Source organism: Gastrolobium bilobum, unplaced genomic scaffold (assembly GCF_033153095.1).
Source record: "Gastrolobium bilobum isolate Gb01-03AN ecotype WA unplaced genomic scaffold, APGP_CSIRO_Gbil_v1 utg7888, whole genome shotgun sequence".
NCBI lineage: Eukaryota > Viridiplantae > Streptophyta > Magnoliopsida > Fabales > Fabaceae > Gastrolobium > Gastrolobium bilobum.
This window is the reverse complement of record NW_026898738.1, coordinates 473,236-500,667: the sequence shown is the minus strand read 5'-3', so window position 1 is coordinate 500,667 and position 27,432 is coordinate 473,236. Positions and strand designations below refer to the sequence as shown.

The 27,432-nt window shown below is 33.1% G+C and overlaps 4 protein-coding genes across 5 annotated transcripts; all 4 read left to right on the top strand.

Moving 5' to 3' along the window:
* The first annotated feature begins 1,396 nt into the window (after nucleotides 1-1,396).
* On the top strand, nucleotides 1,397-3,103 carry LOC133283706 (WEB family protein At3g02930, chloroplastic). Its single transcript, XM_061480610.1, has one exon. It carries the CDS (start codon nucleotides 1,397-1,399, stop codon nucleotides 3,101-3,103), a length of 1,707 nt encoding a protein of 568 aa, XP_061336594.1.
* A 1,478-nt stretch (nucleotides 3,104-4,581) lies between these two features.
* LOC133283709 (lanC-like protein GCL1) lies at nucleotides 4,582-10,165 on the top strand. Its single transcript, XM_061480614.1, has 6 exons — nucleotides 4,582-4,605; nucleotides 4,730-4,891; nucleotides 5,050-5,225; nucleotides 7,837-7,948; nucleotides 8,824-9,294; nucleotides 9,681-10,165. The coding sequence occupies exons 2-6, from the start codon at nucleotides 4,745-4,747 to the stop codon at nucleotides 10,020-10,022; spliced, it is 1,248 nt and encodes a 415-aa protein (XP_061336598.1). The 5' UTR covers nucleotides 4,582-4,605; nucleotides 4,730-4,744; the 3' UTR covers nucleotides 10,023-10,165.
* Nucleotides 10,166-15,630: 5,465 nt separating this feature from the next.
* Nucleotides 15,631-18,957, top strand: LOC133283694 (serine/threonine-protein kinase SAPK2-like). Of its 2 annotated transcripts, XM_061480595.1 has the most exons (9): nucleotides 15,631-15,904; nucleotides 15,979-16,053; nucleotides 16,504-16,605; nucleotides 17,032-17,085; nucleotides 17,194-17,286; nucleotides 17,371-17,463; nucleotides 17,730-17,834; nucleotides 18,229-18,327; nucleotides 18,428-18,957. In XM_061480595.1, the coding sequence occupies exons 1-9, from the start codon at nucleotides 15,782-15,784 to the stop codon at nucleotides 18,719-18,721; spliced, it is 1,038 nt and encodes a 345-aa protein (XP_061336579.1). In that variant the 5' UTR covers nucleotides 15,631-15,781; the 3' UTR covers nucleotides 18,722-18,957. The 2 variants fall into 2 exon arrangements, with proteins under 2 accessions (XP_061336579.1, XP_061336580.1); XM_061480596.1 differs by lacking the exon at nucleotides 17,730-17,834.
* Nucleotides 18,958-20,399: 1,442 nt separating this feature from the next.
* Nucleotides 20,400-27,425, top strand: LOC133283693 (uncharacterized). The gene is made up of 15 exons (XM_061480594.1): nucleotides 20,400-20,564; nucleotides 20,642-20,730; nucleotides 20,902-20,968; nucleotides 21,071-21,189; nucleotides 21,920-21,986; nucleotides 22,142-22,190; nucleotides 22,314-22,399; nucleotides 22,550-22,800; nucleotides 22,903-22,958; nucleotides 23,444-23,529; nucleotides 24,321-24,413; nucleotides 25,128-25,443; nucleotides 25,637-26,166; nucleotides 26,669-26,903; nucleotides 26,989-27,425. The coding sequence occupies exons 1-15, from the start codon at nucleotides 20,400-20,402 to the stop codon at nucleotides 27,243-27,245; spliced, it is 2,466 nt and encodes an 821-aa protein (XP_061336578.1). The 3' UTR covers nucleotides 27,246-27,425.
* The last annotated feature ends 7 nt before the right edge of the window (nucleotides 27,426-27,432 follow it).

Here is a 27,432-nt window from a genome sequence, read left to right as displayed (position 1 = left end):
TTTTATAGTGGATTGGCGGGTCAACCCACCAACCCGTCAATTAAAAAAAATTTAAAAATTAAAAACAAATTATATTTTATTAATTTTTCTAATATTTTTTTTATTTCATACTTATCTTAATTTTGTTCAGTTTTAATATTAAATGTATATTAATATTTGTCAAACATTCTTTAGGAATTGATTTGTCTCCCTGTATAGATAACATTTGTCATAAATAAAATTGTTATTTTTTATTTTTCTAGGAAATATTAAGATAAAAAAAATTTGGATATCACAAAAATTTAATGACAAATGAAATACTACCTAATTATAAAATTTTTTTTATAATCTAGCTGGTTGAACCTGTTTTGACCCACTTCTAGGCGGGGCGAATTGAAGTCGGTTGGTGGGTTTAAAATCTCTATCCAGCCTGTCCCGTTTTGGCGGGTTAACCCGTCGGGCTAAATCCATATTGCCATCTCTAATTATGTTACATAATTTTCTCACACATACAATCGAGAAGAGAGAGGAGAGAGAAAAGTCAAGGGACGAGTCCCACATAAAATTATGTGTAGGGAAGTTATTACATAACATAAAATCTATTTATATATCATTTTTTTTTTTTGTTAATCTATATCAACTTTTATTAATCAATGTGCGTGCTTACATATAATATCATTCTCCAAAGACTTGGACTATGTCAGCCGCTTGAAGCCTACAATTCAAGAATATTTTCATGTCTTAACGATTAAGGACATTGGTTGGTTCGACGTAGATTCCGTCAAATGTTTGTCGAATGATTTCATCCAATTTCAAACTTCCTCTCGTCTTCATTCAGCGCACGGCACAACAAATTTTACCTTAATAACAATACGATCCAACGTTAAGGAAATCTCTTTGAAGCCCCTGGTTCCTATGGAAATCACGTCAATCTCGGAATTATCGAAAACTAAACCCCCTCTTTCTTCTCTTTATCTTGCTATTTCCTCGGTTACTATTCCTATATTCAATATTCTAATAATAGAAGCTTCCTAAATGCAGGGTTTATCTACGATTAAACATTTCACCTTCCATATCCTACAAGTCCTTTTTTTCATTGATTCCGCTTCCTCGCTTTCCTCTTGAAAGGATATTCTGTAATCCTCGTTCTTTGGTCTCCAATCATTACCTTGTTTTTGTTCACCTGACGTTGCTGCTTGAAAATATTGTTTCATGTTTGGGAACAACTCCACCACCAAGAAGTCCATGTGAGTCCCCAAGTTTTATCAAATACTTGTTTCTTTTTTGTTTTCTTTAGTTGTTTGTGATTGTAATCATGATGCCATGTTTTAGAATTATTATTTTGATTTGTTCTAATATGGTGGTGGTTTTTGAAAAGGGTAGATTGTGATCAATATAAATTGACAAGGTTCAAAAGATGCAAGCACATCATCGTGTGGAGCAATATGATGAGAAGCTGAATCAATTGAAGGAGCAGATGGGAAAATTTGAGGAAGAGAAAGGGGAAGCTTTCAAGGAGCTTAAAGAAATGAAAAAGGTTGCTGTGGAGACTAATGTCATGGTTGAAGAAGTATTAGCAACGAAGAGGATTTCAGAACCAACAAGAGAACAACAAATGGGTATAAAAGCTAACAGCACGGAATCATTAAAACATGAAAGCAAAAAAGGATCAGAATTCCAATTGTCCGAGGCTAATGCAGTTGCTTTATTGTCTGAGTATAAAATGAAAGTTCAAGAATTGGAGGCCGAAATTGACAAGCGAAAAGAATCAGAAGCGAATTTGTTTGACACTTTGAAGATGCAAACAAAAGAGCTAGAGCATAATAAGATTTTGCTTGAGGAGTCAAAGCTTGATATTGCTTCTCTTCAAGAAAAAATAAAAGCAATTCAAGGAGGTGCCACCCAAAACATTATCATAGAGGGTATGAAAAGTGAAGCAAAAAAAGAAGAGAGTGATGGGTTATCTACGAAGGCCAAAACTTTGCTTGAAGAATTGAACTTGCTTAAAAATGAATTGAAGGCAGCAACAGAAGCAGAAGAGAATAGCAAGAAGGCTATGGATGATTTGGCATTTGCACTCAAAGAGGTAGCAACTGAAGCTAACCAGGTAAAGGCAAAACTAACCTTAAGCGAAGTGGAACTAGAACACACCAAAGGGGATGCAGAGCGTTGGAGAGCTATGCTAGAAAGCACAGAAGAGAAGTACAAAGAGCTTCTAGATGTTACAAGGAAAGAAGCTGAAAGATTCAAAAACACAGCTGAGAGACTTAGATTGGAAGCTGAAGAATCGCTTTTGGCATGGAATGGTAAGGAAATGGAGTTTGTGAATTGTATTAAAAGAGCTGAAGATGAAAGATTGGCAGCACAAAATGAAAACACTAGAGTACTTGAGTTGTTCAAAGAAGCAGAGGATAAAACCAAGGTTTCAAAGGATGAAAATCAAAAGTTACGTGATATACTTAAACAGGCCTTGAATGAATCCAATGTAGCAAAAGAAGCTGCAGAGATTGCTAAGGCTGAAAATGCTCGACTTCAAGATAGCCTTAGCTTGCTTGTGCACGAGAATGAGATGCTTAAGATTCATGAAGCTTCATCATTTGAGAACATCAAAGAGTTGAAGAGGTTGCTGTCGGAATCATTATCATCAAAAAAGGAGTTCAAAAATGAAGATATGGAGAAATTATCAATAAAGGAAGGTAATAATAAGGAGGATAAGGAATCAGGGAAGAAAGCAAAGGCACATAGCTCAGCAGATAAGGAACATAAAGAATCTAAGAATCTGAGCAAAACTTTCAGTCTTAATCTAAAAGACATGATAACTCCTTATAAGCAACAACACAAAGTTGGGAATGAAGAGGCCAACAAAGAAACCGGTGATGATACATTAAGGGGTTCAATATTTGATGAAGTGGATTCATCAGACTCAGAATCACGTCATGATGCAGAAATAGGAACTCCAGAAGATTTTGATCATCTAGATGAATCGCAGTCTGATGATCCTGAGAGTGAAAGAAACTCAAGAAAAAGAAGAGCTTTGTTGAGAAGATTTGGAGATCTTATACGTAGAAGAGGTTATCATTCTCCCCGAAAGGAACCATCCAATGAGGAACACTTACAAACGTAACGCAAATTCCACAAGAATTCATACATTAAACACTTGTGTTTATATTGTTTTTTGCTTTGCATCTGTTTAGATAATTTCTTAATTTTTTTTTTTCTACTCTGTTTCTTTCTCAGAGATATAAGTAAAATTATAATCATTTAGACTACCTAAGCGTCCACGACAATGTTTAACTGACATAATACGCAAAGTTATTATATTTATGCCTTCTGTCGTTCACCACTAGCATTGATTAACGATGCAATAGCAACTTATTTTTCAAACCTTATCATTTTCTATTTATTTTTTTATCATGATTAATTGTATACAGTTTTTGTTATCTAGTAACTTATCTATGTATCCTACACGCTAACACCTTTTCGTTGCATTTTCTTTGCACTTTTCGAGCATATTAAGCTGTTGAATATATCTGTGTGCTCAAGACAACAAAAAATAGTACCTAGGTAGTATTAATTATGTACAAAGGTCAAAGCCTGACAGCATATATTAGGCACATTGTCATTATGTCTATCCAATATTTGATCGATTTACGACTTTGTTTTATTTTTCAGGTTTCCAATGGGCTTAGTTATATTAAATTTATTAAAAGTAGATGTTAATGATATCACGTTTAACATACTTTTAATTTTAATGTCCATCACAAATAAATAGAAAGGACATAGAATTAAATACACCAGGGGTCATGTCCATAGAAAAAGCCCAACAAATCAATTATGTATTCTCCGCGTAAAGAATTAATTCAATCCAAAAAAATGTATGCAAGAGTTTTTTAAATTTGAATCGTGGATATTACATAAGCTTAATTTTTAATTTTTTTATTTTAGTTTACTCTATGCTTATTTTAATTCCACAATTGAGGAGCAATGATGATTAAATTCGTGACTTTATGATCATAATACTTTGATACTATGTAAAGAATTAATTTAACCCAAAATTTTATTGTAAGATTTTTTTTTATTGATTTATATCAGGGAAATACAAGAATCATGTTGCAGGAATGACACTGTTCATTCCTGCAACAAGGATCCGCATCCGTATCTTAAGGATACGGCGTCGTATCTTGATTTTTGTCTGACTTTTTTTTATAAGCGTGTGACCCACACTTGATTTGTGTGTGCAGAAAAATGCTATAGTCATGTCACATGACAAAAAACCAACCCTTAATATTATCTCTAACCGATTCGGTTGTTTTTCTTAACAATTGAATTTTAATTACAGATTAAAAAGTGGACATTGACATGGGTTTCTTTTCTTCTGCCCCACAAGCCACAACCCTCTGAGTTGGGATAAAAAAATATCTTATCCAGAATAGCATGTGATTCGCATGATAATCTAGTTAGAATACAATTCGTGATAAAAGTAGCAAACGTGGCAAGTGGCCGTACCGTTCTCCATACACCGCCATACCATAGAATCACTGCTCGACACGTTTTCCTCTTAACTAAGCTGAAGGATATAATATAATATATAGTTGTAGGCAAGCAATTGATCTTCAATACGATTCGGTTAGTGCCTTTAAAAAAAAAAAAAAAAAACTCTTTCATTTCAGACTCATTTATTTGCTTGTAGTGTTTTTTTTTTTTTCATTGCTAATTTGAATTGCCAAAATCGCTCACTCTTTCATTTCAGAGCTAAAGAGAGGCAATGACATCTTCAGTGGTTGAGGGTGGACAAGATGAGGGCAAACGCGAGCCCTCTGATTTGATCACAGAAAACATGAATCTTACGGCTGCAAACCTTTCACTTCCCAGAGAGACATTCTTGAAAGCCGCAATTTCTCTCAAAGACAAGGCATGTGTCTTAATATTGTTCATTTTCATTTCTTGTTTAGGTGTCTGTTTTTTCTTTGCATTTTTTCGCACAATAACACATGGAAAGGAATAATAGTGTATATAGAAGTTGTTAGTCTTGAACATAAACCTTAACAAGTAGTGAAATCATGTGTACAGGTGGTGGAGGAGACTTGGAAACTGAAAGAAGTGGTTGACCCGACCGTGTACACGGGTCTTCTAGGCACAGCTTTCACTTGCTTGAGGTCGTACCAGGTTACTGGTAGCCAGAAGGATTTGCTATTATGCACGGAGATCGTCGACACGTGTGCCACTTTTGCACGTGCCTCCCTCAGGTACTTCCCTGTACTTGGTTTAAATTTTCAGTTGTATTGTCTATTCTCTCGTTAAAATTAGAAATATAATTAAATTAAGAGTAAAGTTAGTTTTTAACAGAAAAAACACGATCCTTATATTTTTTTTTTACAAAAAAAAAATTATTTTCGAGATTTTAAAAAATTTAAAGTGAATTTATTTAGTTGAGATTGTGATGCCTCATAAATTTTAAAAAAGAACTACATTAATCTCTTAAAAAAATTAAAATGGATCTATTTAAATTTCATGAGGACCACGAGAGACTAATTTTTTATTTTTGGTAAGAAATGAATATGGGGTCGTGTTTTTTGTCAAGGACAAAAAGACTTTACTCTTAATTTAATTTAATTATATTTTTTTCTGGAGGAATTATGTTTGGTGTACGATATCTTTAAAGTCATCATCTTACAATTATGCAGGTGACATAAATAGAATATAAGTTTATAAAAAAAAATATAATTAATTATAGTTAAATAATAGAAATTATAGAATATGAAATTACGTGTGTAGGTATTTTTATTCATGTAACATTATTCTTAGAGACGCCGGAAAAGAGTGTTTGCACCGATGGTTTCATTTGATATTTTGATTTGAGACTGGGAGATTCCGATGGCGAGGGTCGCGTCAGTCTCAGGCAACTTTAGCAAGATTCGTGTGATATAGTACGAAATTACGAATATTTCGATGAGACACGATTATATGGAGATGCGCTGTTGTTGTCAGTTCGGTTCGGTACAACTAAAAGTCATTTTGGGTTGATGGTCCGGTACCTAACCCAATGTACTTAGATAGTTAGATCGTTTGGAAGGGTTTTTCTTTTCTCAAAAGTTATTTTTTTAAAAAAAATATTTTTTAATAATAAATTTAGAATAAATATTTTTTTTGGTCCTCATCAAATTTTACGATACCCGCTTTAGTCTCTAACAAATAAAAAGACTATTCATGGTCTTTAAAAAATTCAAAATGGATCCATTTAAGTTCAAAAAATACCCACATTAGTCCTTCAAAAGGATTAGAATATGTCCACTTTGAATTTTTTAGGACCACAAATAACCTTTTTATTTGCTAGGGACTAAAGCGGGTATCGTAAAATTTGATGAGGACCGAAAAATGTATTTACTCATAAATTTATTTGAATATCTACTTTTTAAAAAAATAAAAGTCACAAAAAAGTCAAAAATATCTTTTTTTAGAAGCTAAATTTTTAGTTTTTTAAAAAAGAAGATATCAAAAAATAAATATTATTTTAAAAATTTAAATATTTTTAACTTTTATAAAAAGTTTATAAAATAAGCAAGGTATAATTTTTTTTTTTTTTATAGAAATTCATCCAAATTGGCCTTAGTAACTAATGTATCATATAAGTTACTTTATTTATTTATTTTTGCTAAAGTATGAGAATAAAATAATCTGTTATTATATCTTTGCTGATATATATAAGTTTCCCGAATAAAGTTATGGGAAAACATTTTCTCCTTTTAAAGGAGAAAATTTTTCTCATGTTAGTGACACATTGTATAAGTGGGTCCCACAAAATAGTGGAAAGAGAAAAAAAATTAAAGGTGGGACTCACATATGCTTTGAGTCACTAACATGAGAAAAATTTTCTCCTTTAAAAGAAAATGTTTTCCCTAAAGTTATATTGCAAAAAATATCCACAATTCTTAAAGTCAGTAGCAGTTAGTCTTCAAATTAATTGCGTAAAGAAGCAGTTTAACTAAAAAGTTTAAATCGTTAGGTAAGTTTAAATTGTAGGTAAGATTATTTTTAATTCTTAATCTCTTATCACACAGAGTTTACTTTATTAAGCTTGAAAAGTGGATAATATATTAATTTATTTACTTGTGTTAAGAAATTTTACAAAATTTAATTAATTATTAACTAAATGAAGCGACGAAGATCGAATTCATAATATCAAGAGTCTGATAACATAAAAAGAATCAAATTTAACTCACAAATTTAAGCAAATGATGTTACATTAATACTTATATATATATATATATATATATATATATACGAGTTTGCTTTTTCTGCGGTCACTGTAGATAAACTATCTGCTGTAACCCTAATACGACGTCATTTTGGGGAAAAAATCATGGCGTTTTTGTAATTTTAATTTATTTAAGAGTTATTATAGTTTTTATAATTATAATTTTTTAATCTTTCAATTTCAAAACGATGTCATTTTGAGAGTAAATGCAGATAGCTTATTTGCAGTAACTACAGAAATATTTTTCTGTATATATATATATGGAAAAAATATTTCTCAATCAGCTTGAGATAAGTTTATCTCCGGCTACTTCAAAACTACATCGTTTTATTTATTTATTTCCTTATATTAATTGATTCACCTTTGAAAGAATGATTATGATTCTCTTTTTCTCTCTCTTTATTTATTGTCATTGATCCATCGTTGTATGTACGGTTATGATTTACTAATTGGAGATAAGATTATCTCAAGCAGCTTGAGAAACGATAAGCTTTATATTTATATATATATATATATATATATTTGTTTAATTGTTTCTTCAGCTTTGATTTTTTTTTTTCTTTCTTTTAAAAAATCTAACCAGGAGAAAATACTTGTTGCAGGCACGTGACTTTTTTGTGTGGTAGAGGAGGCGTTTATGCGCTTGGTGCTGTGGTTGCTAATTACATGGGGGACCTTCAAAAGCGTGACCTGTTTTTGGGTCTCTTCATTGAGGTCAGTTTAAGAATCTGAAAACACAATATTTATGCGCATGCGATATTTTGGCTATGTGTTTTTTAATGAAACATGTAGTCACGTTTTGGCTCTTCATCCACCTTTATTCAATCCAAAAATTGAGAAATATTATTATTATATAATTTGATACACTTTATTCATAACATTTCTTTAATTATTAAGTAAATTTTAAATAAAAATGAGTCTATATTATTTAACAATTGAAAAATGTGTATCATTTTAAAGGATGTAAAGTTATCTCATTTTAAGTGAGAGAGATAGGTAAAGGAGGGAAGAGAGTGGACAAAAAAATATAAAGGTGTGGGTCACACCTCTTTATGAGAGTGAAATGACACAAGTTGTATAATTTAAAACGACAAATATTTTTTCCAAAAATGTATTAAATAATAAAGTATTAATTTTCTTACGGAAGAATTGTCTAGAAGAATATTCTTTCACAATTTATCATCGATTTTTCTTTTTAGCTAAGCAATCAAATTTCCACGCGTTCACTTGTATACTTGTACATACACCTCATCTGGGGTCCTGCTTTTAAGAAAGTCGTTGTCCTTAGGTGAGGGAAATGAATGTGGGGGTAGGGTCTTTACAATGGGAATTTTCATACTTTGTTTTCATTTGTGTGGCATTATGCTAAAAAAAATCTGAACATTCACACTCTGTCTTGCATTGCTGATGACGACAAATTCACACATCACCATTATGGGAAATGATTCCTTTACACATTTTTCTTACAAATTAATGACCGGTCATACACTACTCTTGATTAGTGTATGACCGGTGAGACACATTATAGTTTGTAAGAGTTTGTAAACAAAAATCTCACCATTATTTTTCATGGAATTTTCAATGCGTAGGTGGCTAAAGAGAGAGCCTTACCAGTTGGACCCGAGGAAGGTGGTTTTGGAATGTCATATGATCTTCTATATGGACGAGCTGGATTCTTATGGGGTGCATTATTTGTAAACAAGTATATAGGAGAAGGTGCAGTGCCCTCTGATATTCTGATGCCTATTATTGATGCGGTGTTGGCTGGGGGTAGAGCAGGAGCATCTGATATTAAAGACTGTCCATTGATGTATAGATGGCATGGAACTAGGTACTTGGGTGCAGCAAATGGCCTTGCTGGGATCCTTCATGTTCTACTTCATTTTCCTCTTCCTAGAGAGGATGCTGAGGATGTCAAGGGAACTTTGAAATACCTCATGAGTAAACGCTTCCCTCATAGTGGTAACTACCCTTCAAGCGAAGGGAATCCAAGGGACAAGTTAGTTCAGTGGGGTCATGGTGCAACTGGCATGGCTATCACATTGTCCAAAGCAGCACAGGTAAAACATCTTAATTATATCTCTTTGTTAGAGAAGTATAAAATTAGTTTTAGCTAACAGTTTAAGCTTTTGGATTGAAATAATTGTTTTATATGATATCAGAATTTTGATGTCACAGGTTTGATCCCCTAGCACCCCTTATTAAATTAAGTCTTGTGAAATTTCTTAGCACAGATAGTTAGGTCTGTGTATTATCCACCCTTCAAGGGGGTGTGTTAGAAAAGTATTAAAACCATTAATATAATCTCTTCCAACACGGCTTAAGCTTTTGAGTTGAATTGGTTCTTTACCGTCCTAAAGGGTTTCTTGATTTTCTTTAGTATTTGTAGTGTAAATGCTTGACAATTGACAACACAACTTGGGTATTGTGTTTAATTATTTTGCAGGTTTTTCCAAGTGACAGAGAACTGAGAGATGCGGCAATAGAAGCAGGGGAAGTTGTGTGGAAGAATGGATTGGTGAAGAAAGTGGGACTTGCTGATGGTGTGTCTGGGAATGCCTACGCTTTTCTTTCCCTCTACCGATTAACTAAAGAGAGTATATATGAAGAGAGAGCAAGATCATTCTCTTGCTTCTTGTGTGATAATGCAAGAGCTCTGGTTGTTGAGGAGCAAGCACTTAGTGGTGGCAATGGCTATTCTCTTTTCCACGGACTTGCTGGGACAGCATGCCTCTGGTTTGATCTGCTTGCACCCGATAACTCTAGGTTTCCAGGCTATGAATTATAGAGAAGAGATAATCCTTATTATGTAACGTGAATACTGGAGAGTATATAGTAAATTAGCCATGGGGTTCAGCTGCTATGAATTTAGATGATATTGACAGTCTTAACTATTATATACTCTTGAATTTATCATATAGAAAAATCGCCTTGCACTTTTTATATATATATATATATATATATATATATATATATATGGGCATGGGATATTCTGTTATAACACAACTTGCAAATTTTGTAAGTATATATTTCTACATAATTGTAATATACTTTTTTTAACCACGTACTCTCGAAAATTCATAATTAAAAAATGGTTGCAATAGTGAATAGTATCATTCCTAACACATGATATATATATATATTATACATGGGAAAAAAGACTATATATATATATATATATATTATACATGGGAAAAAAGACTATCATCAAAAAGGACACAAGTTGTATCCTTTTAGATGATTTACACAGAGTATGACCGGTCATACTCTGTGTAAATCTGAAAAGCTGTTTTTTTTTCTCTCCTCACTCACATCGCTGAGAAGTAAAGTGAAAAAAAATAACTTTTCAGAATTACGTAGAGTACGACCGGTCATACTCCATGTGTAAGTTACTAAAAGGACACAACTTGTCTTTTTGAATGACACACACTAAACCCTATATATATATATATATATATATATATATATATATATATATATATATATATATATATATATATATATATGAAAAAACATTTCTCTGTATATATATGGAAAAACATTTCTCCGGCAACTTGAGATAAGTTTATCTCCGGTAAAACATTTTCCATATATATATATGTATATATATATATATATATATATATATATATATATATGGCTTATCGTTTCTCAAGCTACTTGATATAACTTTATCTCCGGCTACTAAATCATAAGTGTACAAAAATGAATCAATTGTAATAAAGGAAGAGAGAAAAAAATTGAATTATAATCATTCAAAGGTAAATCAATTAATATTAGAAAATACATAAACAAAATGACGTAGTTTTGGGTTGACGGAGATAAATATATTTCATGCTGTTTGATAAATATTTTTCACATACACATATATATGAGTTTAGTGGATGTACAGTCACTGCCCTTAAGGATTGGTGCAGTCATATAAAACTATGTCGTTTTATAGTGTGAAAGTATTAAATATGAATAATCATAACCATACAAAGGTGAAAATAAATATAATATTTCCATTTTCTATAATCAATTTTGAACACGAACTTCCTTTATCTCACCCAAAATGACCTAATTTTTAGGTGAGCGCATCAATATTTATACACACTCACTTTACAAATTATTTTTCATATATATATATATATATATATATATATATATAGATTTTATAAGAGTTATGTCGTAGGAAAAGTGATTGTGTAACGTCATAGAGATTCGTTTTGCATGTTGTAATTTTCTTTTTTCTTCAAAAAGTGTGGGCTCCACAAAATGTTGTGTATATAAGAAAGTTTGTTGTGTCGTGTTAAATGCAAACATATATATATACAGAGACACACACACGGAGGATGGTTGATTCTATATTCTCAGGTTTGAAGAAGTTCCGTATCTCTTGCGCTCATATTTGTCAGTTGCAATTATAATTAAATAAATAAATTAATAGTTACCGGCAATAATGCTACATACTAATTAGGATAAGGGTTTTTATAAAAATAATTTTATTTTTAAAATGAACAATAAATGATGTGTTTATTCTGATTTAATTTCAGGATAAAGGGTGAGCAGAATAATTCCTCCCTTTACACGAACTTAATTAACCTGTTGTATATTTATAGTTAGTGTTGAAACTTGATTAGGAGTTAAACCATTACTTAACAAACTTAATTCAGCTAAAAAAATTTGTATATATTTATCCTAAAATCAGATATAAGACTCTTATAAGCAGTGATGTGAAATTCGGCCTGACCCGGTTGGGTCGACTTGAAACTCGGTAAATCGATTATCAAATCGGTTCGGGTCAAGCGTAGGGACGGACCCAGTAGGGGGGCTAGGGTGGCCCCCCCGCCCCCCTCTAAAATTTGGATTTTTTTTTGTAATATATGTAGAAAAATGTGATGATAAAATTACTGTATTGTACACATTTTTTCCTTCAGTTTTACATGCTTCTGCCCACACTTTTAAGGTGCGTTTGGTATAAGTTTTATTTTGGATTTGATGGGGAAGTGTGAGTGGATATTGGAAAATATCACGTTTGGTTTAAGTTTTTGAAAAAATTACTAGGCAAATAGGAAGGCTAGGAAACGACTTTGATATTGATTTTTAGGTGAAATTCACTGTTACAAAATACCACTTGAGATGTGGTATTTTGAGATAACTAGGGAAGTGGAAAAACAGGTGCGAAGTTCCTCTCAAATATAGATTAGATTTTGTAAATTTAAATAAATTTCCCCGGTAATATTTCGGTCAACCAAACATCTTTTTTTAAATTTTTCCAACAACCTGACTTTCCTACCATTTTCCCAGTAATTATATTTCCCTAGTAAAAAATTTTTTGTCCTCTACCAAACGCCTCCTTATCCATATTTTTTTTGAGAACATCATATCATCCTCTCTCTCCTTTTCGTGTTTCGTCCATCACCAACCTCCTTCTTCAGCCTTTGACTGTGTAAATTCTAGAGCCAAGTAGAATCAACTTCCACCTTCCTAAGATCATTGCATGTATGTATAGTCATAAACTATCTTTAATTACATACATTGAAAAAGGAATTATTTTGAGTTTTAGCACGGATTCAATTATATATGAGTTTAATAATATGAAAACACGTAGAGCAAGAGTAAGTGAAGTGATATTAATTTTGTAATAGATTTCTTTCAATTTTTTGTATATTAAGTTTGTATTGTATTTCAAGTACTTTTATTTATGAAATAGTATTGTTTATCTTATCCTCTTCTTAAAATTCCTGCGTCCGCCAAGCGTTAGACTAGTCATGCATCTGACCCGAACAAAACTGGCCAAACCCGATCAAAACCGGTAACCCGGTTAAGTCATGAATTTTTATATAAAAAAAAAACCAAAAAACCAAAGTTGTTTCATCTTGTTAGAAAAAAATATAGAACTCATTTTATTTTATTTTTAATTTTATTTGCTAGTATACTCTTTTACAATGATCTTAAATTTTAGTTTTTTTTTTTTTGATAAACAATTTCAGCTTTCAATACTGAAGCAATTTGCGGAACAATAAATTAAGAGAATGTGACATATGTCATTTCAATGTAGATGAATTTGAAAAATATAAGTCCAATATCATTGAGAGGTATACTTATGTGAATTTTGAGTTGCAATTTAAATTGACATAGTAATAACGTGCATTTTCATTTATTTGTGCTTCATGAATTTGTAAAAGTGTGATTGGATAATTTTTGAACTTATTTAGTGAATCTTGTTTAACTCATTTTAGATATGGAGAATATAATTAAATTTATATATTTATATTTATATAAAATTTTATATGTTTATATATATTCAGATCAGCGACCAATAACCAGTACTACGACCAAATCAATGAGTCAGTCGAATTTAATAACAGTGTTGTTGTTACAATTGTAGTTTCCTATAGTTGAATTACTCCATTGCTGATTAAAATATTATTCTAATATCCACGACAATTTATGACAAATTACTAGTATGAGATCAGTCCAATCCGAATAAGCAATTATAGCTTGTCATAAGCATGGGATACTATTAAACTGCTCGGATTATCTTTAAATAGAATAAATTTTTTTGGCCAAAGTATCACTAACGAGACAGTAAATCTTGATGCGGCTGGTCTTTACGTGTCATACTGAAAAATCACATACAATTTATTAGTCAATAAATGATTGTGATCTTTCACATAATATAAATATGGGAGGATCCATTTTATTAATTTTTTGTTTTGTTTTGTTTTGTTTTGGAGATATATCTTTACTCCAGAAAATATCGAGGATTATAAATTTGAATTTGATATCTACATGCAAGATAAATTAATTAAGATCCTTAGTAGGATCATCAAAACGGCCGAAGAGGTCATGTTTGCGAGGTCAGGCAAAGATGAGAATGATAATCGAATCCCTCGACAAATAATACCTTGCGTCTTCGCTTGATATTTTGTAAATGATTGCGGTATATCTTATGATCCTGTTTTTGATTTGAGGGTTTGCATCAAATTTTGTCAAGAGAGAATTGACGGCATACAATTTCTTTGACCAAGGTAGTTAAAAGTAGTGTCATGATCTAGTCTTATGACAAAACTTTATGCTATCTGGCCTGCCATAATTAATGTGATGTTGTTATGTATTACTCATTCAACGCTCTCAGCTAAGATATTGTAATGGTGAATGGTTATGGAGCTTTATCTCCTAGTTGAAATGAAAGGCATCCCCACGACCCCACCCTTTATCATCTTCCACCTTGAAATAAGTCAAATGACACTAATACAATACACGGCATATATTTCAGTAAAATAATAATTTTTAAGATAGTAAAAAAAAATATATATATTATGTCAAAGGAACATTTTCTGATATTTATGGAATCATGGTAAGCTGAGCACACAAAAATCCCCGAGAAAGAAATGTCATATTCCCCCAACCCAATTTCAAGGAAACTTCCAATTTTCTCATTGATGGAATAACATCTAACTATCTAAGAAACAACAATGGAAAACTGGACCCTACCTTTTCCCTTCCATCCCATAGTGTGGGGGTATCACATCCCGTTGCCTCTCTGTATCTCCTCACCGTCCACGTCATTCCCCTTCCTTCCTTTCATTCAATAGGAAAAAAAAGATCACCTGTACTTTATAAAAATAGCTAGGTGCGGTTATTCGTCCAAAAATTTATGTGTTATCTAAGTTTTATAATATATAATAAGGAAAATGTGTGTATCATTTTAAAGGATGTAAAGTTGTGTCATTTTAAGAGAGAGAAATAGATAAATAAAGGAGAAGAGAGAGTTGACAAAAAAAATAAAGGTGTGGGTCCCATCTCTTTGTAAGAGTGAAAGGATATAAGTTGTGTCATTTGAAAGGATAAACAATTTTCCCATATAATAATAATGAGATTTTTTCTATGATTGAAATTTTTTATAATTTTTTTTAAATGGTAGATGATCCAGATTCCTATATCTAATGGGAGTTGACACGGGTTATTAATCGTTAAATTCTTTTATTTTATTTTTATTTATAGAAGGCCTTGGCCGAAGAAAAATGTCTTTTAATATTAGTTGCTAAAAAATGAAAATTACCGCTATGTGTGAAATGTGATAATAATGACACTTATCAATCATTGGTATAATGAATATTGTCTTAAATTCTCTCTGACGATGAGCGAATACTTGTATTTATGGACGGGAGGAATTTTTAAATGTTATTGGATAGTCACATAAAATTGTGATTTCTCCATGGACGGTGCAATCATCTCCCACGTCGGATTAACGTGGACAAGTAATTTGAGGCCACGTGTGATTTGTGCCATTTTCGTCTTTCTGCTTTAGCTCTCTTTCTGAAGGCATATTGATATTCCACTTGTAGTTGTGATATAAATGGCAGCCAAACCCAAAACACATTAAAATTTTTTGCAAACATCTTTCCCCATTGGAATTTGGAGGCCATGAAGAAGATGGTGATGCTCCACACATAGAAGATTGTTCAATTCGCTAGCTCATATATTCTTCAATACAACAACCCTGTTGGCTATATTGTTAGCTTGAGCTTGAAGCTTTCAAGTATATATATAAAACAAATGGAAGAACAGTATGAGATAATTAAAGATATAGGGTCAGGGAACTTTGGGGTAGCAAAGTTGGTAAGGGAGAAACGGAGTGGTGAGCTCTATGCTGTCAAGATCATTGAGAGAGGCCTAAAGGTTGTAATTTTTTTTTTTTTTTTTTTGATTTTAAACTCAATTTCTCTGCCTTGTTATCTTTTTGGATTTTGCAGATTGATGAGCATGTTCAAAGGGAGATTATAAATCATAGGTCCCTGAAACATCCCAATATCATTAGATTTAAAGAGGTAAGAACCTTTTTTTTTTTTTTTAGTAAATATCTTTTTCGGTCCTCCGATGCCCGCTTTAGTCCTTAGCAAATAAAAAAAGCTATTCGTGGTTCTTAAAAAATTCAAAGTGGATCTATTTTAGTCCTTTTGAGGAACTAATGTGGGTCTTTTTTGAAGACCACGATTTCAACTAAATGGTTCCATTTTAAATTTCTTAGGGACCACAAATAGCCTTTTTATTTGCTAGGGACTAAATCAGATATCCTGAAATTTGTTGAGGACCAAAAATGATATTTATTCTTTTTTTTTTATTATTACATTGGATATCATTTTCATTAGTATGCAAAGTCAGTGCCATATATTATCCCTAAGCTCTAAGGTGTCATTTCTTATGCACTTGTTTGCCTATCACCTCTTGCTAATTTGTAATATTAATGGCGATGAAGATGAAATGGCAATTCATTGCAGGTGTTGTGTACTCCAACTCATTTAGCTATAGTCATGGAATATGCTGCAGGGGGAGAACTATTTGAAAGAATATGCAACGCTGGTAGATTTTGTGAGGATGAGGTATTTACTATTTAGATCGCTTTTTATTATTGATAATGGAAAGCTCCGTTGACTTAATGATAATGCTCTTGTCCAAGAGGCCACTATATTAGTTATGTAATTTCTTAATTACTCCCACAATAGTACTAAAGGTTGCATCCACAGTACATTTTGTATTAAACAAAGTAGGAGTGCTGTTTCTCAATTTAGCAAATACGACTCTATGTGTTGAATTTTTCAATAGCAAGTACTTATAGCTTGTTGGTTCCAACCCTGCTCAACAGAGGGTTTAATAATAAAATTTCATTTTGTAGTAACATTTTTATTTTTGTAATTTCAAAGTCCTGTATAGTGTTTTATTTTTTAAAACTAGTACACATTATTTCACATTCGAGATATTTGTAAACATTAAATCTTTTGTCCTAAATTCCTCTTTTGCGTCCATAGGCAAGATATTTCTTCCGGCAATTGATTTCTGGAGTCAGCTATTGTCATTCAATGGTACTATTAATCTTGTCCAATCTGAATCTAAATGGCTTCTTTTTCAGTGAATGTTTCAGTTTTGAATCCTAATATTTTAGCTGAATTGAAGATATCATTTTCTTGCAGGACATTTGCCATAGAGATCTTAAGCTGGAAAACACACTTTTAGATGGAAGCTTAGCACCCCAACTCAAAATATGTGACTTTGGTTACTCCAAGGCGAGTGTCACTTGATTTCATTTAACATTTTTCAAGTTCTAGTTAGACCCTGTTACCAATTCTTCTCTCTCTCTCTTTCTTCAGTCATCTGTTCTGCACTCCCAGCCTAAATCTACCGTGGGAACTCCAGCATATATTGCACCGGAAGTATTGTCAAGAAGAGAATATGATGGAAAGGTAAACTTTGCTGATAACTTTTACTTTCTAAGTTATTCTACCTTTGCTTACCACTTTTCAATATCATTACATCAGAATCTTAAGAAGAGAGAAAAAGATAAATGTTAGTTAAGATTATGATCTAACGGTGTTGGAGAATGGTAGATAAAGATAGACAGAAAAAATAATAGATAGAATAACCTATTCCTTTTAATAATTAGAGGTGTTTTACAAATTTGTAGCTAACTTTGGCTACCAAATATTTTCTTATCCTTGAGAACGTGTAGGTTGCTGATGTTTGGTCTTGTGGGGTAACCTTATATGTGATGCTAGTTGGTGGTTATCCTTTTGAAGATCCAGATGACCCACGAAACTTCAGAAAAACAATTCAGGTTAGTTAGATAACCAAATATTATTGGGTGCTTGACAGCACAGTGGAGGTTATTTTATATATAAAACTAGGGTTTTATTAATCTCCTTCCACATAAGATAGTTATCTCATGTGGTAGAGAGAAAATGGGTGGGTCCCACCATTACAAGAAAAAAGAAAAAGAAGAAAAAAGTGGGGTGCGAAAATCGAAGTGAAAGAAAATGAGATAAGTTACCTCATGTAAAAGGAGAGTAATATTTCCCATAAAACTATTGGGTACATACAACCTGAAATATATGATGTGAGACTAAACCTATACTATTTCTACTCTATGCATATATAACAAATGTCAAACTTTCAAGTGTTATAATATAAACTTATCACCCAATTTTATAATTTTATTTTTATTTTGACAGCGAATTCTTAGTGTCCACTATTCTATTCCAGACTACGTTCGTATCTCGAAAGATTGTAGACAACTTTTGTCTCGAATATTTGTGGCTAACCCCGAGAAGGTATGATAATTAGTTCATTCGTATATAAATATTTTTGTTGAATAACATATGGTTTTAGTTTCTATGTTGTCAACTTTTTTTTACGTTGTTACACATGCAGAGAATCCCCATCCCAGAAATTAAAGTGCACCCGTGGTTCCTTAATAACATGCCATTGCCAATGGAACTTATGGATGAAGGGGAAGGTAAGTTGCAAAATGATGTGAGTGATGTGGATGATTCATCTCAGAGCATTGAAGAAATACTGTCCATAATTCAAGAGGCTCGGAAACCAGGTGAGGGACCAAAAATTGGTGGACAGTTTGTTGGAGGAAGCATGGACCTTGATGAGATGGATTCAGATGCTGACTATGATGATATAGAAGCAAGTGGGGATTTTGTTTGTGCATTGTGAGTGTTACTAAGACTTCACATTTTACCTTGCTGACCAATTGACTTCATGGGAAAAAGAAAAAGAAAAAGAAGCTTTAAGACAAGATGTTTTTTTGGTCCGAATCAAAAGCTCTCTTCAATTGTCTTATCTCTGCCTAATGTTTAGAATAAGGGAATTTCATCTCTTTCTTGCATTCTGTACTTGGCAAAAATTCCATGTCTTATGTTAATATATAATATTGGTCTCTGTTACCATGATCCTCCAACCTTTTATTAATTTATCTTTGAAATAAAAAATCTTCCTGGGATATTTTATTTTTTGGGATATCATAACAAAATAACAAGTTACGCCAAAAATGAAATGGGACTATTATCTGATGGCACTATGCTGTACGAGGCGACGATGGTTAAGATATTTAACTTGAATTGGATAGAGTTTGATGCTAAATATGATACGTTTTCTTTTTTGTTCAAGAGGTGAGTCATTCATCTTAATTTGGCATAAAGCTGCTTGGACGGATATAGATTTAAATTGAAATATTGAACCTTTTCTTCAATAAATTTCATGCCAATCCGATACCTTTTCTTTTTCTGCTTCAGTTGTGATCTATCCAATTACTTTTTGGCTTCCATCTTTGAATATTATTCAAATTAGCTTCCATTGAGAGAGTTTTTTTCTTAATAATATTCCATCCAGTAATACTATGAGTGAAGTTAGAGTGCTGCAATTGCACTCTGACTGAAGTAAATAATAAATGGAAAATATAATTTCTTTTTCCTACACCCTTAAAAAAGTGTGGGACTCATTCCAATTTTTTTTCTTTTTATGTAGTAACCCACAATATTTATGTGTCTATGACACGAAGTGTCCTGCAATATTATATTTGTTAAAGATATATGAAATTATTAATATAGCCTCACTTAGGGGTGTGCAAAATAACCAAAAAACTGAACCGAACCATGAACCAAACTGAACTGCACTTAAAATAATTGGTTTTTAAAAATCAGTTCATGAACCGAATTGATTTTTAAAAAACCAGTTCATGAACCGAACCGGTTTTTAGAACCAGTTTAAGAACCGAACCGAACCGTTTTCGAACAGAACCAAATTGATTTTTATAACTTTATTTTTTTAAATTTTAAATTTTTTCTTTTCAAAATAGAGTCGACCCGAATCGGTTCCGAACCGAACCGTTTTCACTGAACCGAACCACTTCCGAACCGAACCATTTTTGAACTGAACCGTTTAAACCAATTTGGTTCGGTTTTTAAAAAAAATCGATTCGGGTCATCCATGCACATCCCTAGCCTCACCTACTAACTTAAGTTTTTTGGTTGAAATGACGCTTTACAATATTCATAAAACCCGTAATAAATATAGAAAAATATTATATTTACAAATTTTTTATTTACAAACTACACTATGTCTTATCGGTAAAATATTCTTAAATAAAATCTTACCGGTTGAACATAATATAATTTGTAAATTTATAAAAAAAAAATATGTCAATATAACCATCTCATCAATATATGTTATGCTTATAAGGGCTTATCAATACCAAATATTTATTTTTTTAAAAATCATCCAAACCAACTTTTAAAGGCCCAAGCCCAACATGTTTACGGTCTGGTTGACCCGGAAAGAATTGGCTTTGGCTACGAGTGCTGCAATTGCACTCTGAAAGTGAAACTCGAAGGCTATGAGGGAAGGAAAAGGAGGTAAGGGTCGTACTCAAAGAAAGCATTTCCAGCAGAGCAGAGAGAATGTGTGGAAGTGGAAGCGTCCAGATTCAGAATCTTCCTCTTCAAATCCTACTTCGACTCGCTTCGATACTCAAAACCCTGCTTTCGATCATTATTACAAGGCAAGCCATGCCTTATCTACTACTATCACCAACTCGTTGCTCTTTTCCTTATTTCAGATACTTTTTTTCTTTTTCAGGAGCAGGGAATCCTATCCTCAGATGAATGGGATGCATTCATGCGAGTTCTCAGAACTCCATTGCCCACAGCATTCAGAATCAATTCCAGGTATTCGGATTTAGATCTTGTATCAACAGCTCAACTGTCTACCAACTAACTCCAACAGAATGCATAACTAATTAACTAACTCTAACAGAACGACGATATTCGGTTTCGCGTAACGGAATACAAAACTAATTAACAAACTGTAACAAACTCCCAACTGGTGGCTGATTGCAGTAGCAGGTTTTCTGCGGATATTCGGTCTCAACTGGAGAATGATTTTGTGCATTCTCTTCAATCCGAGGCAAGTCATCAACGGCAATGCCATTGCCATTATAACCATGCTTCTTCTGTTGGTTTTTGTGTTTGAATTCTTTGTATTTTGGTTCTGAATTGTTATGTATAGGTTGTTGTTGAAGGGGATGATACTGATGCTATTAGACCTTTGCCATGGTATCCTGAGAATCTTGCTTGGCATTCTAATTTTTCCCGTATGCAGCTCAGGAAGAATCAAACACTTGGGAGGTAAATAAGTACTGATCTATGAGTGTGACTTAGTGCATAGTCTGAATTGTTTGGTTTTGGGTTATGTAGTTCTTCTAACCTATGAAGCACCGACACTTCAAAACACCTGACGTATCGTGTCCGACACTTCCCGATACTCCAACACACATTGCAAAGACTCAAAAAAGGTTCAAAGATTGCATTACGTTGCGTTTTTAGTTCCAACTATTAGATTCGTACGATTACAATTACCATTTTATTGAGTTTAATATAAATATTTGTGATATCTTATGTTTCTTTACAAAATTGATGGATATTATAAGTTTAACTTTAATTTTTTTAAATTATTGAATATTAAATATAATATACACTACATAAATTTAAAATATTATTTAATATCAAAACGTGTCCTAATGTGTCGAAATCTAACATTTTTTAGAATTATCGTGTCGGAGTGTCATGTCATATCCCGTGTCCCGTCTCGGTGTCGGTGTCGGTGCAACATAGGTTCTAATAGTGCGACAGTTTACATGATGTATTATGACTTGATGTTTGGTTATTACCTAACTATGATTGTCATGTGTATGACTCTTGCAGGACTGGTTGGTCACATTTAATTATGTTTTTGCCTTTATTTATATCAGAATGAATGATTTATTTTCAAACAATTAATTGAAATTAATTGAGCATATAAGTTAGTTCTTATACCTAATATGTCCAATTCCTGCTTCTTATTATGTTAATCTCTCAGGTTTCATGAATTCTTAAAGCTAGAAAATGAAATTGGAAATATTACAAGACAGGAAGCTGTCAGCATGGTGGGCCAGTTTACATACTGTCTGTCCATCTTCGTGATCATACAAAACGAATGAATTTTATTTAGAGAGCTGAATGGTTTAGTGCCTGAGTTTACTTTAGGCACTTACCTTTCAAGAATTTAACTTATGAGCACAAATGTTTGTTTGCAATATAGGTGCCTCCTCTGTTCTTGGATGTGCATTCAAATCACTTTGTACTTGATAGTAAGTAATTAATGCTTCGCTGAAGTACTTTTGTCATTTTTACCTGCTCTTGTGCTATTTTGTTTATTTGGAATGTGAATTTCAGTTTTTTAACTATTTTGCTTTTTCATTGCTTTTGTTCAGTGTGTGCTGCACCTGGTTCAAAAACATTCCAATTGCTTGAGATTTTACACCGATCAAATAAAGCAGGATCACTGCCTGATGGAATGGTTTGTGTCTTTATAATTAGATAATGTTATTCTCTATTTCGTTGGCTATGTATTATTTGATTTTCCAGATTATATAGTTTACTAAATATGATCTTTCCTCGTCAAGTTTCATGGGCAAAATTTATTGATTAGTCTATTTTTAATAATTAGGTTATAGCAAATGATCTAGATGTCCAAAGGTGTAATCTTCTCATCCATCAAATGAAACGAATGTGCACAGCCAACCTAATCGTCACTAATCATGAAGCTCAGCACTTCCCAGGATGTCATTTAAATAGGAATTATGATACAATGGAGCAAGATCAGCACATTGCCCGACTGTTATTTGATCGTGTTCTGTGTGATGTCCCATGCAGTGGAGATGGAACCCTTCGTAAGGCACCTGATCTCTGGAGGAAATGGTAGCTTTTGTTCCTTCTGTCTCCACATTCTTTTATTTTCTTCTTTTCCCATCAGCGACCATATTCTTTTTGTTGCTTAAGACTCATTTTGCTTGTATGCAGGAATACAGGGACAGGAAATGGGCTTCATAACCTACAAGTTCTAATTGCTATGCGAGGTACATTTTGATTGTTTTCTACCTGTTTTTAGGGCTTGTCCTTTTTAGGCTTGTTTTGATGTTTCCTTTTAAGATGCACTTGATGCGAGATAACTAAAGTGGGTCAATCATAATTAAGTTTTAGTTTATTGGGTGTGGGAGTTGTATTATGCGGATAATAAGTACATCTATGGGGAAAAAAATAAAATAATACACTTATTTTCTCAATTATGATCTCTATTGGTAAAATGAAAGTACACTCTTAGTTTATTGGGTAGGAAAGTTGTATAGAAGATGAAAAGCATTCTTTACACCAAGTAATTATTTGGTATTTTCTTAGTTCAAACTGATTGGCCCTTGTTGTTGGTTCTAAAATTTTTAAAGATGGCACTGGGATCAAAATGCTGCTATTTACTGATTTAGCTGAATTTAAATGAACTAGGGATAATCAGAATTAGCTCGGAAGACGATTTTGGCAAACTCAACTGCTATTTTGATTTTCACAGGTGTATCTTTACTTAAAGTTGGTGGAAGAATGGTTTATTCAACCTGCTCAATGAATCCTATTGAGAATGAAGCTGTCATTGCAGAGGTAATCAGCCTTGAATGCTCTGTAATTACATTTGGTGACAGCCATGCTATCTAGTCTGTCCAGCTCTGGAATTTCTAAATGGAATGCTTATTTTTCGTAAGATCAAGTAAATAACTCATGCTTTTTTTACGGGAGTTTATTTCTTCCAATGATGCAGTCCCCCCCTCCCCCCTTCTCCCTAACTCCCCAAATATCAAGTAAATAACTCATGGTTTTATTTTTTTTTAGGAATATGAGGGACCAATTAGTTGATATCATAGATATCTGGTAGATAACATGTTCTTATGAAGCATGGCTTTGATTTGAAGAAAATATTTGATTGCAATGTGTAATTTAATTAATGCAAGCTAACTGGCAGAATAATATAGTTTTGGAGCTAGCTCTTGATGGTTCAGGGTCATTGTGTCTATCTTCTTCTGGAACGTGCCTCATTCCTACTTCTGTTATTTACTAGTTAAGGTCCATTCTTCATGCTTACAATAGTTAAAATAAATCTTTCTGTTGTGGTAGTAAACATTATGAAGGACAAACTCTGCGTGAGATGTTACCGCTTTATAATTAGTATATAACATAAGGAGTTGCTTTTTTCTTATTAAACACCATGAGTTTTTTCTTGTTATTTATAAAAATGCTGGGAGATTTTATTTTTTTCATAGAGAATTTTATGTCCAAAGTTTTGGTCTTGATATCTATTAGAAAATACATAAACACTGCTTCTGGCCCTTTTAGTATTTATTCTGTGAGGGGTTGGGCATAATTCATTCCCCCCCTACTTTTCTAACCAAATGCAGGTTTTGCGGAGGTGTGAAGGGTCTATTGAACTTGTTGACGTCTCTAGCGAGCTTCCTCAGCTTATTCGCCGTCCAGGTCTTAAAAGATGGAAGGTTCGTGTTTTCTGTGACCATTTATTGCCTTGAGTTGTATAGTTTTGAAGATAATACATTTAATGTCAAGAAACGGATATCGTGATTGGCTCACACATGAAAAAGTTGAGCATGCCTATGATATTTCTGGAGTTTAGGAGATAATGCCCTCATTACTTATGAACTAAACTATTTCAATTTTCTTACAAGTATTGACTGGGAGGGTTTTGAAGGAAAGTTGTATGAGTGGGGCTGTCTATGTTTCCTCTGTTTTTCCCCCTCTGGTGATAATCAATGTTTGAATATAGTAAACTTCCCATACAGTCGCTGTGGGCAGAAAACCTAGTTCATCTTGACAGTTATATGTCTTCCAAGTTCCAACTCTTGTCATTGCTTGGTTGAATTGTATGTTTCATCAGTAAACAGTATTATTCCTTGGCAATTGATGGGTTATCTTTTAATAGTGTCATGGTTGTTAATTCTTTCTAATCGATCATTTGGATGTCCATCGAGTTATTCCCATGTTCATGTTCATGGCAAAACATTGAGTTTCAAATTATCTGAATATAAAATTCTTATATTTACCCAACTTGAACATGCATTGCCAGCAGAAGTTGTTGGATTATGTATGTAATTAGGCTCGTGTCTTCAAATTTAGAAGCCAAGAAGCGGTTAAGTTTATTATGCAGCTGTATGCATTTAAACACGTCTGAAGGTGTGACATTTGAGATGCAGGTATGTGACAAGGGCATGTGGTTGGTCTCTTGCAAAGACGTTCCCAAGCTCCGTAAGAGTGTAGTTCTTCCCAGCATGTTTCCGAGTGGAAGAAGCTATCAGGATGTTGTTGACAGTAATTGTAATAACAGCATTATTGATGATATTAATGGAAATTCTGAAGATGGTGTTCAAGTGGTGAAGAATCCTGTGATGCATGAGATTACTGAGGAAGTTTCTGATGTCCCACTAGAGAGATGCATGAGGTTGGTGCCGCATGATCAGAACACTGGAGCCTTCTTTATTGCTGTATTGGAGAAAGTTTCTCCTCTGCCAGGTAATTTCTTATATGCTATCAGTTGTTTTTCTATCTCTCTCAAATCTTGATAAAGATAGTCAAGGAGTTCTGGTGAACATTGGGAATAAATAACTCCTCCTTCAAATAGTTGTTTTTAACTTTTTACCCTGATTATGTGTATTCTTACACGTGCCTTGCCATTATAGGTTTGTGATTGTTTCCTCTTTTGCAGCAATTAAGGTAAAACCTAGAAAAGAATTTGGTAATCAACATGAAGAACCAGAAAACCAGGGAAATGAAGATGCACAAGTATTGCAGATTAATCCATCAGAAAGTACACATGAAGAAGTTTTTGAAGAAGTTTCAGAGGCTAATATAAATGACAATGAACCTGATACAGAAGATTTGAAAGTCAGTCCTGTTACGTGTGAAGAAGGGGATTCCAAGGAAGCCCAAGAGCTTCGGAATGTAGAAAACATAGCAAATATCACTCCGGTTAAAAGAAAACTGCAAATTCAAGGGAAATGGAGAGGTGTTGACCCTGTTGTCTTCTTCAAAGATGAACTAATTGTTAACAGCATTAAGGCTTTTTATGGTATTGATAAGCAGTTTCCATTCAATGGTCACCTTGTAACAAGAAACAACGATACAAGCCACGTGAAAAGAATTTACTATGTCTCCAAGTCAGTTAAGGATGTTATTGAGTTGAACTTCTCAGTTGGGCATCAACTTAAAATAACTTCCGTTGGCCTGAAGATTTTTGTAAGTACAATTTATTCTCGATTAAGAATTGTTTTTGTTATCTTATAATATGTGAGTGATTTATTTGTTGCACAGGCTCCTTAGTTTAAATTATCCAATGTAATAGAGAGAATGATAACCTTTCAAGGACTGATGCAGGTAGAGACTCACAGTCAAAGGTGGTAGATCTAGCCATCCATTTACGGAGATAAATTTAGTCAAACCATGTTTTATTAGCAAAAGTAGTCTATAAACTTTTTAACATTTTTATATTGAATAAGTACGCATGACTGTGTACGGAGTTAATTATTTCTATTTCTGGTTTCCTTGACTCATTTTGAAATACATTTTGATCTTTATCGGATTTGAATCATCGTCAACTACTGTGCTGTGTGATTTCATTTTGACGTGATAATTGGTATAGATTATATATTGTAATATAACATATAAAAAAATATTTATTGGTTCTTGTCCTTGTGAATTGTGAATAACTAAATGAAATATACTTGCCCTCATCATATAGGAAAGACAAACCTCACTTGGAGGTGGCTCTGCACCATGTGCTTTCCGGATCACTTCTGAAGGATTGCCCCTTATTCTCCCTCACATCACCAAACAGATTCTCTCTGCATCTCCTATAGACTTCAAGCATCTTCTGCAGTATAGATCTGTAAAATTTGCAGATTTTGTTGATGCTGAGTTTGGTAAAAGGGCAGCAAACCTAATGCCAGGCTGTTGTGTGGTAGTTCTTGGTGAAGGTATGTATGGATGGACCAACAACATGATGCAGAGAGTAAATGCCCATTGACTTGACTGTTTACGTGATCTTCTCCTTTTTTGCAGGGAACAAAGCTGCTACAGAGGCTCCCCAAGGGGATGAGTTAACAATAGCCATTGGATGCTGGAAGGGTAGGGCAAGTTTGACCGTGATGGTTACTGCAATGGAATGCCAAGAACTGCTTGAAAGGCTTTTAATGCGTCTTGACACAGTTACAGAAAAGGTATGCTTCATGCAAGAGAACAAACCGTCTATTAACGTGGGAGATGAAGCACAGGAGTCGAACAGTAAAATTGAAGATGTGGAAGCTACTTTGTGTTAAAAGCGAATAGTTATTTATCACTCATTACTACTTTGAGTAGGTTTTTACTTTTTATTCATGGCTCCCAGTGCTAACCGAAATATTTGTTCTGCATACTCTTCTTCTACCTCATTCATAATTATAATCAATAATTTAATATAAACTATAAACCCTGATGGGCAAGTGCCACACAAAGATGATCATGTGA

Bases quoted from the DNA above. Each gene is read 5' to 3' on its own strand.
- LOC133283706 (XM_061480610.1), top strand. From the start codon at position 1,397: ATGCAAGCACATCATCGTGTGGAGCAATATGATGAGAAGCTGAATCAA.
- LOC133283709 (XM_061480614.1), top strand. From the start codon at position 4,745: ATGACATCTTCAGTGGTTGAGGGTGGACAAGATGAGGGCAAACGCGAG. The intron at 5,226-7,836 runs GTACTTCCCTGT...TACTTGTTGCAG, and splicing joins TTTGCACGTGCCTCCCTCAG to GCACGTGACTTTTTTGTGTG. The intron at 9,295-9,680 runs GTAAAACATCTT...ATTATTTTGCAG, and splicing joins CATTGTCCAAAGCAGCACAG to GTTTTTCCAAGTGACAGAGA.
- LOC133283694 (XM_061480595.1), top strand. From the start codon at position 15,782: ATGGAAGAACAGTATGAGATAATTAAAGATATAGGGTCAGGGAACTTT. The intron at 15,905-15,978 runs GTTGTAATTTTT...TGGATTTTGCAG, and splicing joins TCATTGAGAGAGGCCTAAAG to ATTGATGAGCATGTTCAAAG. The intron at 18,328-18,427 runs GTATGATAATTA...TTACACATGCAG, and splicing joins TTGTGGCTAACCCCGAGAAG to AGAATCCCCATCCCAGAAAT.
- LOC133283693 (XM_061480594.1), top strand. From the start codon at position 20,400: ATGAGGGAAGGAAAAGGAGGTAAGGGTCGTACTCAAAGAAAGCATTTC. The intron at 25,444-25,636 runs GTAATTTCTTAT...CCTCTTTTGCAG, and splicing joins GAAAGTTTCTCCTCTGCCAG to CAATTAAGGTAAAACCTAGA. The intron at 26,167-26,668 runs GTAAGTACAATT...CTCATCATATAG, and splicing joins CCGTTGGCCTGAAGATTTTT to GAAAGACAAACCTCACTTGG.